The 18021-nt window shown below is 37.8% G+C and overlaps 2 protein-coding genes across 2 annotated transcripts; one reads left to right on the plus strand and one right to left on the minus strand.

Annotated features, from left to right (window-relative positions):
• The first annotated feature begins 71 nt into the window (after positions 1 to 71).
• On the plus strand, positions 72 to 6803 carry znf142 (zinc finger protein 142). The gene is given in 10 exon segments (XM_058786422.1): positions 72 to 167; positions 275 to 326; positions 777 to 902; positions 1288 to 1413; positions 1497 to 2324; positions 2908 to 3085; positions 3166 to 5198; positions 5201 to 6048; positions 6156 to 6261; positions 6342 to 6803. Coding segments are annotated over 8 exon segments (4650 nt in total). The 5' UTR covers positions 72 to 167; positions 275 to 326; positions 777 to 826; the 3' UTR covers positions 6797 to 6803.
• On the minus strand, positions 6734 to 16532 carry plcd4b (phospholipase C, delta 4b). The gene is made up of 16 exons (XM_058786423.1): positions 16362 to 16532; positions 15439 to 15480; positions 15200 to 15358; positions 14505 to 14733; positions 14149 to 14278; positions 13832 to 14063; positions 10939 to 11140; positions 10351 to 10495; positions 10013 to 10162; positions 9367 to 9510; positions 9113 to 9266; positions 8775 to 8891; positions 8428 to 8606; positions 8212 to 8344; positions 7847 to 7996; positions 6734 to 7566 (listed from the first exon to the last, which is right to left on the minus strand). Exons 2-16 carry the CDS (start codon positions 15458 to 15460, stop codon positions 7478 to 7480), a joined length of 2235 nt encoding a protein of 744 aa, XP_058642406.1. The 5' UTR covers positions 15461 to 15480; positions 16362 to 16532; the 3' UTR covers positions 6734 to 7477.
• Positions 16533 to 18021: the final 1489 nt, after the last annotated feature.

An 18021-nucleotide genomic window follows, 5' to 3' on the forward strand; every position in this document is an offset into this window, starting at 1 on the left:
AGACGAACTGTTCAAAAGAACCGATTCACTAAAATGAAATGAGCAAATCACATGGCGACCTCTGTGCTGTTTCCGTTGTTCAGGAAAATAGTTCCGTGTGAATTGTGTTTCACATTAATAGTTCCGTTGTGACTGTTTACGACACAGTCGCGTTATGACACTTTTAGGTATTCTTATAAACAGCTGTCTGTAGATTTTGTATATTTTAAAATGGATTATTCTCCACTATGTATACTAAATTATGATGTCAGAATTTATTTTCCTCTTTGAACAGAAAAATTCTAGAAATGATGCCGCTTACATGGTTTCCATCCTCAAAAGTGAAGGTAATTTCTTATTATAAAATTTAAGTCATAAATAATGTGTATAAACATAATACCGTATTAATGCGTTATCACGTTTATTCGTCTCTTGGTGATGACTATATTCGCGTAGCTTGCTTTAATTGAACACATCTGCTGTTCCTTGAGGGTTCGTTGTTTATTTGTTTATCAGAGCAAATGAAGCACGAACCTACGCGCAGGAGGTCCAAAATTTGTTTAATAAAAACACATTTTCTCCAACAAAACATGTTCACATAACATTTAACGCACTGGATTAATTGCTCTTTATGTTAACAGACAAAACAAATCAGCTCTTTCAATCTCAAATCTGGTAATCCAGAAGTCAGTAAATCACATTTTGATCTCACTGGTGATGCAGAACAGTCGTGTTGCCCTGGGAGACGGACACATTTAATGGTCCTGATGCTGTAATAGAGTTTTACCCCTCTCTAGAGTTGATTTTATCTCCCACTGACTGATGTCCTGTCGTGTTTGACCCAAACATGGACCAACAAGAGCCTGGATGTGATGCAGAACAACACGAGCATGTGGAAAACAACGTAGCAGATACACCAGAAGGTAAAATACAACAACACTTAAAAACCAATTAATTAATTAATTAATTATATATTCAGTAAGATAAAGCCCTTTGGCATGCATGGGTTTCTGGAATGTTTGATTTCAATTGGTCAGTTGCTAGATTCACATCTCTCATATCTGTGTATCCTCCTTAAATAATTACAACTCAGATCAATGTTTCAGGTTTTTTATTTGTATATAAATATAATGTACAATCAGTCAGTCTTTACTGCAAAATAAACCAAGACAGGGTGATCTTTGAAAGAGTTTATTTTGTGATAAGCTGACAATATTATCCCACTTATATATTGTATGAATTTGTCTTGTTTTACAGCTTTGACAGCTTACAGATAATAAAAAGTGTATTATTTTCTTTCTGTTATAGCTTTGTCTCAGTCGAAAGGGACGGATATGGCTAGAAGCAAGAAAAGTGTAACCAAAAAATTGAAAGCAACAACAAAAAAGGGGGAAAAATGTACTACCATTAGCCAAGAAAAGCCTTTATCTAAAGGTAAATATCATGAATGTTAAAAGAGATGTTGTAAATAAAATAATTGTAATCCCAGGTCTGACTTATGGCATCTTTCTGTTCAGTGGGACATGTTGCAGAGGGCACCGAACACATGTTTCGCACCCACATCTGTTCTGAATGCAGACGCTGCTTCAAGACACGCTCCCATTTGATAGAACACAGGCGCATTCACTTTCCCGACCCCAGTCTGCAATGTCCAACCTGCAAACACTACTTCACCAGCAAGAGTAAGCTACGCATCCACATGCTAAGAGAGACGGGACAGAAACTGCACCGCTGTCATCTATGTGAGTATGGAGCGGTGGAACGTAACTCTCTGCGACGACACCTTACCAGCGTGCATGGGCATCAAGATGATGATGCTCTCAATCGAGAGCTGTTTAAGTGCCCAACTTGCCACAAGACTTTCAGTCAGAGTCAGGCATTAAAGAGCCATATGAAGTCTCACAATAAGACACGAAATGGACAGCCTTTGCTGTGCTTCCATAAAGGCTGCTCATTTCAGTGTACAGAAAAGAAGCAGCTTCAAAAGCATGTGTTAGATGCTCACCAAGTTGAGGCCGTAGAATGCCGTCATCACACCTGCGGCGCCTTCTTCGGGAGCCTAGAAGACATGGAGAAACATTTCCGCACACATCTGGCTTATCACTGCCCCCATTGCGACTTCTCATGCTCAAATAAGAGCCTTTTTCAGCAGCACAAAAGACAAGGACATCCAGGGAATCAAGAACTGAACTGTAGCTTCTGTCCTTTCTCAACCCTCAACCCTGTAGAGTTCGATCAACATGTTGGTCACTTTCATGCCAGTGAGAAAACACACCACTGCTCGCAGTGCAGCTTTGTAACAGCTCACAAAAGAGTCCTGAAAAGACACATGCTGATGCATACTGGTAAGATATTCAGTTGTTCTACTTAGTTCTTATAAGTGTTTATAGGTTCGGTCATTTTTTTCAGTCTTGTTATTTCAGCCCAGTATTGTTTCATGAAAAAAATCCAAATTGGATCATGATTGGTTTATACGCCTCTTAAAATCTTCTCAAAAACAACAAAAGTAGTCCATACAACATGTGTGGTATATTCCAAGTATTGTGAAATAATACAATAGCTTTGTGTGAGGAACCAAATGAAATTTAGGTATCTTCCCCTCTGCTGTAACTCTCAAATTTCATAGTGTTTGCACAAAGCTATAGCTTAGCTGTAGCAAACTTCAAATACTTTATAGGAATAAATCTACTGGGACTACTTTTATGATTACTTTTGTTTTTTGTCCTTAAGTATAAATCACCATCTGTTTTTATTATTTGGAAAAGAGCAGGTTGGACATCTTTGTTTGCATTTCACAGAGGAAAGAAAATTATATAGGGTTTTAAACAACATAAGAGTAAATGATGAAAAAATTTTGATTTTGGAATGAACTATTCCTTCAGAATTACTCATTGGCCATTGATAGATGGATAACATTTGTATTTACAGGTGAAAAGCCCCACAAATGTACACTATGTGACTTCAGATGTCGTGACGAGACATACCTTTCAAAGCACATGCTGACTCACTCTAATGACAAACAGCACATGTGCTCAGAATGTGGATATGTTACAAAATGGAAACACTACCTTAGTGTCCACATGCGTAAACACGCAGGAGATCTAAGGTATGTACCTTGACTGAAATTAAAATATGATAATAAAAAGAAACTTTTCCGTTTACTGCCCTGCCTCTCTTCTCTCTCAGGTACAAATGTAATCAGTGTACATATCGTTGCCATCGCATCGACCAGCTGAACAGCCATAAACTCCGTCACCAGGAAAAATCCTTGATCTGTGAGGTGTGTGCATACTCCTGCAAGAGAAAGACTGAACTGCGCAGCCATATGCAGCTCAAGCACTCCACAAATGCAGATCCACAACCTCCTGTTTACCAGTGCAAGTTTTGCCCTTACACAACAAAGTACCGGCAAGCCCTGCATAGCCACGAGAACTGCAGGCACACCCGGACACGCATGTTCCGCTGTGCTCTCTGCCGCTACACCACATTTAGCAACACCAGCCTCTTCCTGCACAAAAAGAAATCCCATGGATATGTTCCTGGAGATGTGGGATGGCTTGAGAAATATGCAGAGAAAGAAAAAGAGCAAAGCTCTGCGGATTTGACTCACAACTTTTTCTCCAAAACCACAGTACCTCAGACTTCAAATTCGGAATATAGGGAAGAAACGGTTAATACAAAGGAGTCTAATAAGACCATAGATGGTTCAAAAGCCATGTCTGTAAGTGATAATGAGAATGAAGCAATAGCAGCTTCTATTGGAGGACCTGAGGAAATGACATTGGTACAGCAGGCCAGTCTTGATATTGAGGCTGCGAGAGAAGAGGCAAGTAATCCAACTGATGAAGAACAGTGTGGCTCCCCACTTTTTGCTTCCCAAACCAGTCAGAGTAGCACACAAATGGTACTTGCTGAGACGGTAAATATACATGACACAGCATTTGATTTTGAATCTCACACATTGCATACAGTCCACCAGAACTTCCCACAACCATCAGCTGATGATGATGATGACAATGAAGCTTACTGTGAAGATCAAAGTGACTCTGAAGACCTGCCACTGGTGACAGAAACTGGAAGGAGCACGGAGGGTCTCTATCAGGAGAAATGTGTAGAGGCCTCAGCTTCTGAGACTCGTTTGCAAGTAATGAGAAAACAGGATAAAGACCAGGCTGAAGCCCTTGTACTAGAGGGCAGGGTGCAGATGCTTGTCGTCCAGACACGGGGCAATATGTATCAGTGTAGCCGCTGCTTCTATGTGACCAAAAAGCAGGCAGCATTAATCCGGCACTGCAAGTCGTCCTGCCAGGTCATGAAGGCAGGACTACGCTGCCAGGACTGCGGCTTGCAGTTTAAACAGCAACGTTCTTTGAACACCCACCTCCGGAAGTGCCGGTCATTGCAGAGGCGCAGAAAGAAGTTTGATTTTGCTAGCACTGTAGGTACATCAGGGAGTTGTGTAGGTAGTTCAGGGGGTGATGTGTCTATACAGGAACAAAGTGAATCTCTTAAATCAGGATCTCTCACAATGCATCCTGAACTTGTTGCTGTCACTGATTCTACAAATTCAAGAGTACAAGGTTCAGCTGAACCTGAAGGCTCACTGTCTCCCATAATAACTGCTGTAGTAAATGAGACTGATTCACTGACAAGCACAACCAAAGGAGGGCAGGCAACTGTCGAGAGTAGAAACAAGCTAGCAGAAGAGGAGGAGGTGGTAAATGATGAGATCTCTGGATATACTGAAGATGATGATAGGTATACTTGCAGAAAATGTCCTTTCTCATCTGTTAGGAAAGTCACAATAGATCGCCATTGTGCAACATGCAGCGGAAGCACCCATAAGGTACATCTGGCTGAAACAGGAGAGCAGTTTGAGCAAGAGGATAATCCTAGTGACTCAGACCATGATCAGGAGGAAGATGAGGCAAATGACTCAGAAAGAGATTCAGGAGAAGAAGAGAGACCTCAAGACTCCAAACCTCGATTCTCATGTCCTAACTGTCCTTTTCTCTGCCACCAAAAAAGAGCTCTAACAAGCCATCAGATAAAGGGTTGTTTAAAACCAGGTGAAATACAGTGTCCACAGTGTTCATTTGTTGCCAAATCGGTAAAATCTCTCAACCATCATATCCTAGGTCACAAGAAAGACAAGAAGGTTACTAGAGGTAAAATATCCGGAAACCTGCAGTGCAATCTTTGCTCCTTCACCTGCAAGCAAGGCGTTGCCTGACACAGCATGTTGCTGTGAAGCACGAGGGAGTCCGTCCTCACCAATGCCGCTTCTGCTCATTTAGCACAATCCGTCGGTACCGCTTGGAGGCCCATGAGTCCATGCACACAGGTGTTGGGAGGCATAGCTGTGAACTCTGTGGCCAAACTTTCGGCACCACGTCCAGACTACGATTGCACCATCAACGCATACATGACAAACAGGCAACACACTTCTGCTCACTTTGTGATTACAGAGCTTATAACCTCAACGACATCAACCGCCACAACTTGAGCTGCCACACTGGTGATCTTAGCTACCATTGCAGCCAATGCAATGCACGTTTCAGCTCTGAAGTTGCCCTGAGGCAGCACTCCAACCGAGCACATCCAGATGCGAACAGCTCGTCTTGCACCCAGTGTAGCTTCACCTGCAGCTGCCAAGCTGCTCTTAAAGCGCATATGCAGCATGAACATTCAGAAATCAAGACAAAAGATCCCCGAAATGGTACAGAAAAACAAAGCAAGATATCCATCACCCATCAATGCTTGGTTTGTTCCTTCAGAACCCATAAAAGACTCCTGCTGGTCCAGCACATGTTAGATGAGCATGAAGATGGACCAGCGGAGGAGAAAACTCTGAAGTGTGATGTCTGTGGTTTCTCTTGCACCCACCAAGTGGTGTTTGACCAACATGTGCGGTCACATGGAGGAACCTGCCTCTTTAAGTGCACTGAATGTGAGTTTTCCACCAGGAACAAACAGAAGATCACTTGGCACATTCGAATCCATACAGGAGAGAAACCTTACCGGTGTGAGAAGTGCAGTTATGCATGTGCTGATCCTTCAAGACTGAAGGTATGAAGAGCTATTATCCAAGATATTGATTGAAGGTTTGGGTATTTGGTTTTTGATGTCCAGTTCTGTTGGTGCTTCCAATTTAAATTTATCTCTCTTTATTTTAGTATCATATGAGGATTCACATGGAGGAACGCAAGTATCTCTGCCCAGAATGTGGCTACAAATGCAAATGGGTCAACCAGTTGAAGTATCACATGACAAAACATACAGGTAGCTATGTATGTGCTATATAGCCCTACGCTAAATGTAAAGTTCCTGCACACCTTGATGTTTATCCTTCTTTCCAACAGGCGCTAAACCGTATGCCTGTGAGGCCTGTGAGTACCGCACAAACCGTGCCGACGCACTGCGGATCCACCGGGAGACACGCCACAGAGACGTGCGTTCCTTTATATGTGAGAAATGTGGAAAGGCTTTCAAGACGCGCTTCCTCCTCAAAACACACCAGAGAAAGCACAGCGAGGAGCGACCTTATGTGTGCTCCATATGCCAAAGGGCGTTCCGCTGGCCTGCGGGTCTCCGCCATCATTACTTGTCCCACACCAATCAGCTGCCATTTTATTGCCTCCACTGTACATATCGAGCCAAACAGAAATTTCAGGTTGTGAAGCACCTTCAGAGACATCACCCAGACTTGCCTGTCCAAGATGGTGTGGGTAAAGGCCAAGAGGCTTCTAGTATGGGTACACAAAAGACCTGGATTAGGGAAGAGGAAGAAAGACAAGAAAATGGGGGGGACATGTAGCTGTGTTTCTGTATGCATTTCAATTGACATTTCTTCATCTTATGTAAGTATTACATATAAACATAACCCTCATTCAAACCACACTGAATAAACATTTTTACAATATATTTATTCCTGTTATTCCTTTTTATTCCTTTAAATGGCATTTTCCAAAGATAAAACAATATTTACCTGGGCGAGTACATGCATAACGGGAATATAGTCATTTACTTTGAACACTTGCTTTTGAGTTTTTTATAAAAGGCACTTAACCATGCTTTATAATTACATTATTTCAGATAATGTACAACCTTAAGGATGCATATTCTGCCTTGACTGCATAACCTTCAAACAAACAAAAAAATGCATTACATTTTTTTTTGTTAACAGTACACTTAGTATTGCATAGATAAATAACTAAAAATAAAATTAGCTTTTCTGCACCGTACTTGGGAGTTCTATTTTGATAACAAGGCACTACTAACATCATGCAACTACTATAGAGGTACTCTTAAAGAATAATGCTAGTTGCTGTACTTTTTTGTTCTAATGCAAGAATTAGTGATTAAATAGTTTTGCTTTGTTCAAGTATTTTTAAGCAAAGCACAAGATAAAATGCTTTCTTTACCTATTCTTTACAGATTTGTCTGAGAAATATTTAAGTACTGTAAATAAAATTACTAGAATTGTGAACACCTAGAATTACAGCTCTGCGATTTTGATATGAACATAGATGGAGGAGGGATGGATACTCGTTCCATCTTTGGACAACAGATGCACATGACGATATCCTGTAAAAAGAAGCTTTTTGTTATTTGCAAGAAAGCCAAATTTAATTTTCAGTGATTTTAGAGAACAGACCTAAAGACACTGGGTCTCATTCACTAATAATAATAATACTAGTAATTTAATATGTTTCAACTGGTTTAAATTTGAACTTAAAAAAAATTGAGAAAGTGCAGGCTTATTGATGAATGATTTCTGTGTGGAAACATTCACACAGGCTGTGTTTGCATGGTTATCGAATAAGACCCAGTTTTTTTTTTTACTTATATATTATTATAGGCCTACCTGGTTGAATACAGGTAAACGGTATAGTGTACTGCCCTATGAAGTCATTCCTTGATGCTTTATCATAGTCTTCAACTACAAAACGCACCAGTGCCAGCTCAGGGGTGTGGATTGTGAACCGTAAGGATTCATTCCAATGTGGGTTGAACCCTGTCCAGATGAAAAAAGTAGAAAAATCACTGCAAGCAGCAGGACATAAAAAGGATTCCTATGGTTTGTAAATTAGGGAAACTTGTCATCTTAACAGGTCATGTGTTTCCACATTATTAAAGTTACAAACACATACTGTATTATGCACAATTTCCATTTGTCTCTCTTGCAGTAATTTGGCAACACTTCAGTCCATTTAATTTTCATTTCCTCACCATTGTTGTCAATGTATTTGGTCTCCTGTTTGGCTTGATCCAAAGGAACGCCATGAATTTCCACCCTTACTAGGGGGTCTACAATGGACCAATCTTTTTGCTTTACTTTAGGGAGCTGTTGTCCGCTAATAACCTAAAAAGAGATAAAAACAGACAGAATCAACAAATAAAATCTCAAAATAAACTTGCAGAGGGAACACAAATATTGTTCAATACCTTAACATAGAACAGTAGAGGGTGGTAATCATCACGTTCCTCAGGATTTTCAGCATCAAAGAGTCTCTCTTTTTTGTGAAGGATCTCAGGTTTTAGGATGTATCCACTGCAGCCATTCTGAGTAAACAACCCATCATTAAGATCCATTTCCATCCCTGCTGTCTGGAAGTTTAATGCCACTATGAATCAGAAACACATTAAAGTAAATACACTGGCCACTTTATTACACATTAGCTGTGTTTCCCTGTTCCTCTTTACATAGAGTGGGTTCATGTCTGCCATGCTCACATTCTTCCTCTTTATAGTACCGACATAATGGTGTGTAATACAATATCTACCATACTAACCAATCTGGCATCCCATGTTCCACAAGTCTACTGGATAGTAATTTGATGAATCCGTCCTCATTCCACTTGGATACACTCTTGTCAGCTGCCTGGTGTTATGCAGCACAAAATCTGAACCTGGCAGACAAAAAATGAGAAATCCTAATACAAAAATGTAATTATTCTTACAAAATGGTTTAATTTCTATTTTCATTATTTTAAAAATATATATTTTATATAGAAAGAAAAAAGAAAAAAGCTGCTTAAATAATCATTTTGTGTTCCACAGAAAAAAATTACAGCATACAGGTTTGGAATAATATGAGGTCCAAACTATCCTTTTTAAAAGAATTTCTAACCTGCTTCCTTTGAATATTTACGGGCTTTAGACTCAGAGAACGATGACATCTCATTAGGTTTAGCAGAGGTGCGGGAATGCTCAAAGCTGTGGAAATGTACACTCTTACAGAACATTAGGTCTGAGAGCTCCTTGCACAGACTTTGCTTCGATTTCTACATGGGGCAAAAGCAAACAACCAAAAACAATGTTGAACAAAGGGGTGGAAAGCACTGAGAGACCTTATCCTCAGTTTCTCAATATTTCTACTTGTACCTTGCCATTTGTTGGCAGACTTTCCGCTACTGGACTGTCCTTATTGATTTCTGCTGCCTCGTCCTCATCGCTGACTTCACCTGTGGGGTTCTCTGACTCGTTGTCAATCTTCTTCCCTTTTAACAGGATTTTCCTCTTAAGTGCCTGAAAGAAATGACGCAACAAATAGACCTGCTTGACATTCCTATTCCTAATAATGTATTATTATATAAGATAGAATCTTGATCAATTTACAAATAAAATATATAGGCACTTAGGTATTTTGCATTTTTCTAATTTATTAAAAAAATACTTTAATAAAAATTATATTATCTGTATAACAATCAAAGTGAGAAGTTGCAAAATTTGCATTGTACAAACATTCTTTTTATTTCGAGATTTAAATGTGAAAATACCAAACTCAATTTGGTCTCAGACTTTTGGATCCCACAGTATTAACAGATATTTAAAAAAATCAGTATCCTATAATAGGTGATATGAACTTCATGTCTTCATATGTGACTATTAATAGTTAATGAAAGTACCATGACTATAAGACAATAGAATATTTTAAGATCCATGGCAGTCATCCATGTTTTTCAAAAATAAGTCATAAAGAGCAGATAAGTTAAGTGCACCACTATCTATAAGGCACTGAATAGCTCACCTCTGGCGACGGCAGTTCGCTGGAGACTCCATCTACTGTGTTTGTGAGTAGCATATCACCCAGAATGTCTTTGAAATATCGAGCCATGACTTCCTGTTGCTCTGTGCTGCAGTGGTTTTCAATGGACACAATGAGTGGATACTCAGATGCCTAAAAGTAGGAAAGATGGTAAGATTAATACATCTGGAAATAGATTATTATGCATCCGTGCAAATAATTAATATTAACATCAACAACAATATTATATAATATTAATAGACATTAATATCAATAATGAAATCAACAAAGTAAATAATTATTTATAGATATTCATATTAATATTGATTTTTGAAATTGACCTTGAAGGCGTAATTTGCAATAGTAGTAATCACGTCTTTGAGGAGAATCTTAGATGTCAGTGTGTGTCCATGATAAACTACCGGCTCCCCATTCGATCCATTCCAGCAGTCCACCTCTACACACCTGCAGCCTCGTTTCAGTGCCCTTCAGAGGTTCAACCCAGCACAAATAAACAACCACAGTCATGAATACAAAGAACAAAACGTAACACATTCAACTAGGCCAGAGATGCCCAAACCTGGGCCCACGGGCCAAAGTTAGCCTGGCTGTGATGACCTTTGATTTGGCCTGACATTCCATACCACAAAAACATGAAACATTCTAATGTATGTTTTTGTTATTTAAATTTGTGTTTCATTATTTTGAAGCATTAAAAACATTATTTTTATGTAACAGTTGGATAAAAGACTCTATTTGGGAATCTCAGAGCTAGGCGGTTTTAATTTCTGTTATTGAACAGAAATATTATTACATGCATGAAAGATGTTACTACTTACATGCTCATAAAATCCATTTCCGCAAAAGATATCATCAAAGATACGTCAAGTAGACACATGGCTGTATTACCATAAACAGGCAGAACTCACTGGATGTAGGCCTCAACGCTGCTTGGTCCTTTTAGCTGGTCCTCCATCAGATAAGTGTTGTGTGATGAGGAGATGTAATAGTTGGCGAGAGGTTGGCTCATGTCCTGAAAAAGGTCCTGCCGCTCTGGATTGAAGATGGATCCCTCAGGAGACGTCAGGTACATTAGGAACCCATCGACTGACATTGTGTGATTCATTCTGGCTGTACCATAAGACAAAATGAAACATCTTATCTGTTCAATCTTCAGTCATTACTCATGAGTAAAGGACCACTTCACTGTTGCCCATGCAGCGATCTAGATTAAGCGCTCAACTACTCCATTATTAAAAGAACACTCAAACAGGCAAATAAAATAATTTTTCAATGAAATTTTTAACCCTCAACTCTTATATCTAAAGCAAGGGTCTTCAACAGGGTCAACAACCCTTCAATGATCCCTAAAGGGTCTACCATTTACTGCTCAAAAGGTTATTTTGAAAGAAAAAAATTGATCAATTAAGCTACATAAAAACTATATTAAGTTAACTCCAAGCAAAGCAAAAGTTAAGTTGTTAAAGTTCAGCTAAATATTTCAGTGTGCCTACCACCAGGGGCAGACTGGGGCTAAAAAGTGGCCCTGGACTTTTTGGCACAAAGTGGCCCACCACACCATAAACCCACCAGCTCATTATAGAGCTATTTTTAACACCACTTACTAACATACAAATATAACTCAACATATATATACATATACATATATATATATATATATATATATATATATATATATATATATATATATATATATACATATATATATATATATATGTATATATATATATATATATATATATATATATATATATATATATATATATATATATAATTATTATTATCATTAACATTAATGAATGACCGTCATACTTCTTTACATTATAATTTGTCTTTCCTGGTGTATATGGCAATTTGTAAATACTATTTTACACATCTCTTAGAGGGACAGTTTAATATCACTAAAGTTAAATGCCTACCATAATATCAGTCCATAACAATGCTCTGCTCTAGAAGACTTGGAATGTAGTGCTGAATGTTGACTGTTTTTATTGTACCTTTCAATTGCTTGACAAGAGTTTTTTTTAATTTTTTTATGAAGAATTGTATGATGATGAAAAATACACAGTAAACTGTAATATGTGAAATATATAGAGTTACAATTTATAATAGCTGTTTTCTATGCAAATATATACTGTAGTAAACAATTTATTTCTGTGATCAAAGCTGAATTTTCAGCATAATTACTCCAGTCTTTACTGTCACATGACCCTTCAGAAATCATTCTAATATGCCGATTTGCTCAAAAAACATTTCTGATTATTATCACTGTTGAAAACAGTCGTACTGCTTCATATTTTTTGTGGAAAATGTGATACATCACCATTCAGTCTAGAATAAGATTTAAAATAATAATATTTTTCAACAAGGTTGCATTAAAAATTGGAAGGATCGCATTAAATTTTGTTGTTTTATTGTCATGTTATAAATGACAATAAAGATATTCATTCATTCATTCATTAAATTGATTTAAGTGACAGTAAAGATATACTTATTACAAATTATTTATATATATAAAAATGTTGTTCTTTAACTTTGTATTCAACAAATAATCCTGAAAAAAATTAAAGTGTCACAGTTTCCACAAAAATATAAAGAAACAAAAACAGTTTTCAGTATTGATAATAACAAGAACCATTATTAATAAGTGAGCACAAATAATAATTGAAAATAATTAAGCAGCAAATCAGTATATTAGAATGATTTTTGAAGGACCATGTAACACTGAAGACTGGAGTAATGATGATGCTGAAAATTCAGCTTTGATCACAGAAATAAAAACATTTACATTAAAATATCTTTAATAGAAAAAATAGAACTTTCCTAATCACGGCACTTGAAAGCAAAAGTCTTCAAATTTACAATGTTCTAGTAAGTTTGATAATTATGTTTTTACAGTTTTTTTGAAACATTTTCTTAAACACGTGAAATTTCGGAAGAAATATAACGATATACAAACGTCTGCTGAAAACGACTACGTTAATGTTTCTATGTAGGCTAGCTACACCGTGGCAAACAATGTAAATGGCATTAAAATCTGAGAAATCCGAAAAGGCCAATAGGCCTAGTAGTTTGCATGCCTGAAAATTAATGTCTGTCGATAAACATTTTTTTGTAAACCGTTGGCAAATATTGCTGAATTGTCTCATCATGTTTAGCTGTTTACATTTGATCTCAGTTCGCAGTCATATGCCGCAGCTCAGCTCAGCTTCTGTGAATAGTAAATCCCGCCTTCTTCAATTTGATTGGTTAAAACATTTTGACATCGCTTTGAGCCGCTGCAGCTGCACTGAGCCAGAACGCGCTAAATTAGAATGTTTATCTCAAGTGGGCCGCGTGGGCCATTCGTCTGTAATTAATTAATTCTTTACATTTACGCAATGGGCTGGCCCACATTGTACAGGCAGCGGCCCGGGAAAACTCCCGGTACTCCAGATGGCCAGTCCGCCGTCGGCCCATCTCGGGACCTGCGGCCGACAAGGCGAAATGCTTACCATTTATTATAATTAATATTATTAACATTATAACCTTAGTGAAATCGTGCAAGCGATTAAAAACCTATGCGCAGTTGGCCAGTATAAAACATTTATTATATATATTTTATAAATCTGACCGGCCCACATTAAAAAAAATGGTCCCGCCCCTCTGGCATTTTCCAGAATTGCCCGATGGCCAATCCGCCCCTGCCTACCACATTAAAATATATAAGTAAAATTGATCAGAATTAATTATATATTCATACATATATCACAAAATTGATAACTGAAGAGTGTAGTATAGTTGTTGATGGAGGATCATTACCTGTTTCTGAAGGCTCATAGCGATCGATCAGCTGAAGGGCATGTTCATAACTGCTCTCCCCCTCTAGCTGCTCCTCTCTCAGGAACTCCTCCAGATCACACTGGGATAGACTCTGTCCATCACTGGAATAATCCTGGAATAAATCCAGCACCTCTGTTCTCTCAGTAAGCATTTTATAAAACTCCACAAACTCCTGATCCTCCAGGGTTCCTGACTCAGACTTATCTGCCATCTGTGAGAAAACGTCAACAAATGACAATAAGGTACAACATGATGAAAAGTTATGATCCAAAATCATAAAAGCCACTCATAATTACCATAAAAAGACAGCATGCATGTTCTTCATTCATGTCCACGTTCATCATTTTCAGTAATTTTTTTGCCTCCTTAAAATTAATTCTGCCATCCTTGTTTAGATCTGCTTTCAAAAACCAGTCTGAGATCCATCTGAGCGGAATGGTTTAGGTTGATAATTTAAGTTGATAGTGAACAGCTGGACTTATCTAACTATCTATCTATCTATCTATCTATCTATCTATCTATCTATCTATCTATCTATCTATCCGTTCATCCATCCATCCATCCATTTAACTTTTTCTTAATATTTTAACATGTAGTTCTGAAAAGCTACTTTATAAGCAGCAGAAAATTAAGTTTTTTTTAACAAGGATACTGGTCAAGTTTGGTGCTCTCATCCATGTTCCCCATGTTCTCCATGAGGGCTCTGATGCCCTGAATCCAGGCCTGAGCTTCCTTTGCTGAATCAGCCACCAGGTCCAGGTTTCCTCTACGGCCGCGAAACACCAGAGTAAAACAGCGGTCAGCGGGAAACTCATCTGCCACACTGAGGAGCGCCTCGGACTGATGTCCCTCACGAACAGCCTCCACATCATTGATGGAGACTGAAAAAATGCAAAGACAATATAAGTTTTTGTTTTTTAGAGCACTTCTTCTTACAGTTTTCAAAAAATGTGAACTAGTGCTTGAAAAGGCAAGCTTCATTTATTATTAATTATTCATGCTTTCTATTGTTCATAGGGAAGCAAACGAGCTCTGGACTTCCAACTACTGTCATGTCTGATCTACTTCCCTGACATACCTACTAAACACAACAAATACCACTAACATACTCTTTTTGGATTTAATTCAAAATTACCTTGAAGTACAATCAATAACTGCTGATACTTTAAGACCTTTAGTTTCTATGCAGTTGCTAATGGTTTGATCACAAATAAGATGTTTTGTTTTGGCAGTCCATACATATTTTTGTAAATAAATCAGTAATTTTTAACCCATCTTCGATCAGTTATACACACTTTTATAACTAGACCTACACTACTGTAACATGATAACATGATAAGAGCGTACAGGTAGAATAAGAGTTTATTGCCCAGCTGGATTTATACGCGACAGTCTTGCAGTCCTCCTGAAGTTTGTAGTGCCGCTGACGCTTCCACATACGAGACTTCACTTTGCGCAGAAACACGCCTGCCTTCATGGCTTCAAGGTTTTGATGACCCTGTTCACCTGCCAGAGAATGAGAAATGGCCTTCAGCAATATTCAGAAACACCAAGCTTATTTTAAACACACACACAGGATGACTTACAGCATGTTTGAGGTGATTCCATTTTCTATTAGTTCACCTTTTCTGCAGACACAAATGAACATTAATGTATCACCATCTCATCAAAAATTCTCATTTTTAGTCTATAGATGCTAAAGACCTGGTGCTGATGTGTGGTTTGAGGTAGTGATAGTAGCTTCTTGGCGGGATGCTGTCACCATACTTCGGGAAGTATTGGATGATAGTGAATTGGTACTGTAGTATTGTATTACGTTATTGACAACTGGAGGTTGTCTGAGTTGTACATGCTAGAGAAGTCAGATTAGTTTTGTAGTAAAATGTAGTAAGATGTATTCGTATTGAGAATTTACACCTTATGCACTATGATGAAACAAGATCTCATAATTTTTTTTATCAGTGAAACACAGACATTCTAAATAAAATCTAGAAATAGGCTGATTGCATAACCATTGTAGCCTATTTTACAATGGGGATCAACTTTCTAGTTAATTTCTCCAAAGGGAAAAACATGTTCATTCAGGCAGAAGTAAAGCAGTGCAGTCAGGCGAGTCGTGAGTCATAGCTAAATATGTCTCTGAGATCCGCACGATCCTCTGCTGGCATCAACATTATGTTCTGTTATATCCCAAGTGGATAAAGTAGAATCTAAATTTGCTCTTTCCTGCCATTATTCAGTATTAAATAAATGGATATTGTATAGCATTACCAGACTTCACTCTGATTTGAACCCTAAATGAGGCCATTAGCCAAAAAAAAAATATTGCAGTAGTTAGAAAGTCTTAGTGCAAATGAAGACCATTCTATACTCTAATGTGAGCCCTTAATAACAGTAAATGCTGACGAAGTAATGTTGTAAACACAGCAAAAAGAGACTGGAGAGGGCTGCAGACAGCTAAAGCAAATACTGAGGGGTGACACAGAAAAAGAGGATAAAGAGAACTCACCGGATTAAAGGATGTCTGATGAACTGACATCTGGTGGAACTGAAAGAGCTACTCGGGGAGGATGGGCTCTGCTGTGTCTGTGACTGAAGCGTGCGAAGGGCTGTGAAAACAGAGCCGCAGTCCGAGCTCCTTCCACTGTGATGCATAGCCAGCCTTCTTACATCCCTTCCTCTGCCTCATTCCTTCCTAGACACTCCCACTTTTCCTTCCCCCCCAACCCCCCCTGCCTTATTAGGTGCAATAGCCTGTTTCCTGCAAAAAATACAGCAAAGATCATTTTCATAAAAAATAATTCTACATTAAATACAGAAAATTAGAAACAATCTACGTCATAAACAATTCATGAATTATAAACAATTTTATACCATATAAAATATAAAAAGTCTACATATAACATTACACAAAAGACAATTGTGTACATTACAATAAATACATGAATTATAGAATTATAAATAGACAGAATTATGCACAAAATGCACAGCCTTCAGGGGCACTCCCTTGACAGTTTATTTCTAGAATGTCAGTCCATACTTGAATTATAAACCCATTTAGACAACCAAGCATACAAAATCAGCAGCATATACAGAATGGTGAAGTCTTTACCAAGCACAACATACATTTACATTTATATTTACATAAATTCATTTGGCAGAAGTGACTTACAAATGAGGAAAGATACAAATACAAGCAAAGCATGGAGATGCTGTCAAAACTTATACTTGGTGTAAAACATTCTGGTTTAAAAACACCAAGATCAATATCTTGAGTGAAAATAGCATTAGAAGCTTTATTGTTGAGCAGCAGAGCTAATATCGCCACAGCAATTTAAAACCATCAGGACATATAACATAAGCAGAAAAATCATAATGCTGAGTGTACATATTTAAAGTTAAATTCTATTAGCTTTATTTCACAATAAAGATTTGGCTATCATGTACATTGTACACATTGTATCGTTTTTGTTTTTGCAATGTCTTTTTGCACAAATTAAACAAGAGTAGAACATTTAAATTAAATGTATAAATCAATAGATGAGCTTCTTGATTTGACCTTTTTGAAGGTGCTTCATCCATCATATTGGATTTAATTTATGATTTGACTATATTTCTTAAATTTCCACCTGAACTTCAAGAATTTTTCAAATGCATGTAAGCAATATTGCACATATGTGCAGGAGATACATAAAGCAAAACCTAAATGCAGATTTAGTGATTAGTTGATTTGATGCATTGTAGGTGCTCCACTAAATGTAATCTGTCATTTAGTCATTACGTAATATTACACGTGGGTAATGTTAATCACTGTTTGGGTGCTTTATAAATAGCTTAAATTATTTGCAGAATGGATTCAAGAGTGTGCACAGAAAGCGTCCTCATGGGTTTCGGTCCTTTGAGGCCTGAATGAACTCTTCAGGTCAACGAAGTCAACTAAGGTCACTGTCACGTCCTCTGTAACAAGAATACAATTCATTGTGGTCCATAGAAGCTATAGTCCATTCACCAAAAATCTAGACTATGCCTACATGTGTATCCTGCACTCAAGAAGTAAAATATTTAATGTACAGAAAACATACTGAAAGATAATAATTTAAAACAAATTAATTTAATCACAGAACAGCCTCTTTATCTTACCACTGTCATTTAAGCAGTGTCACATCTCT

Source organism: Onychostoma macrolepis, chromosome 09 (assembly GCF_012432095.1).
Source record: "Onychostoma macrolepis isolate SWU-2019 chromosome 09, ASM1243209v1, whole genome shotgun sequence".
Lineage (NCBI taxonomy): Eukaryota > Metazoa > Chordata > Actinopteri > Cypriniformes > Cyprinidae > Onychostoma > Onychostoma macrolepis.

What these genes read in the sequence shown, in the direction of transcription:
- plcd4b (XM_058786423.1), bottom strand. Translation starts at nt 15,460, where the DNA reads ATGGAATCACCTCAAACATGCT. An exon ending in CTATGAGCCTTCAGAAACAG is followed by an intron (nt 11,141 to 13,831) that starts GTAATGATCCTC and finishes CTTATGGTACAG; the next exon opens with CCAGAATGAATCACACAATG. An exon ending in GTTTACCTGTATTCAACCAG is followed by an intron (nt 7,567 to 7,846) that starts GTAGGCCTATAA and finishes TTCTTTTTACAG; the next exon opens with GATATCGTCATGTGCATCTG.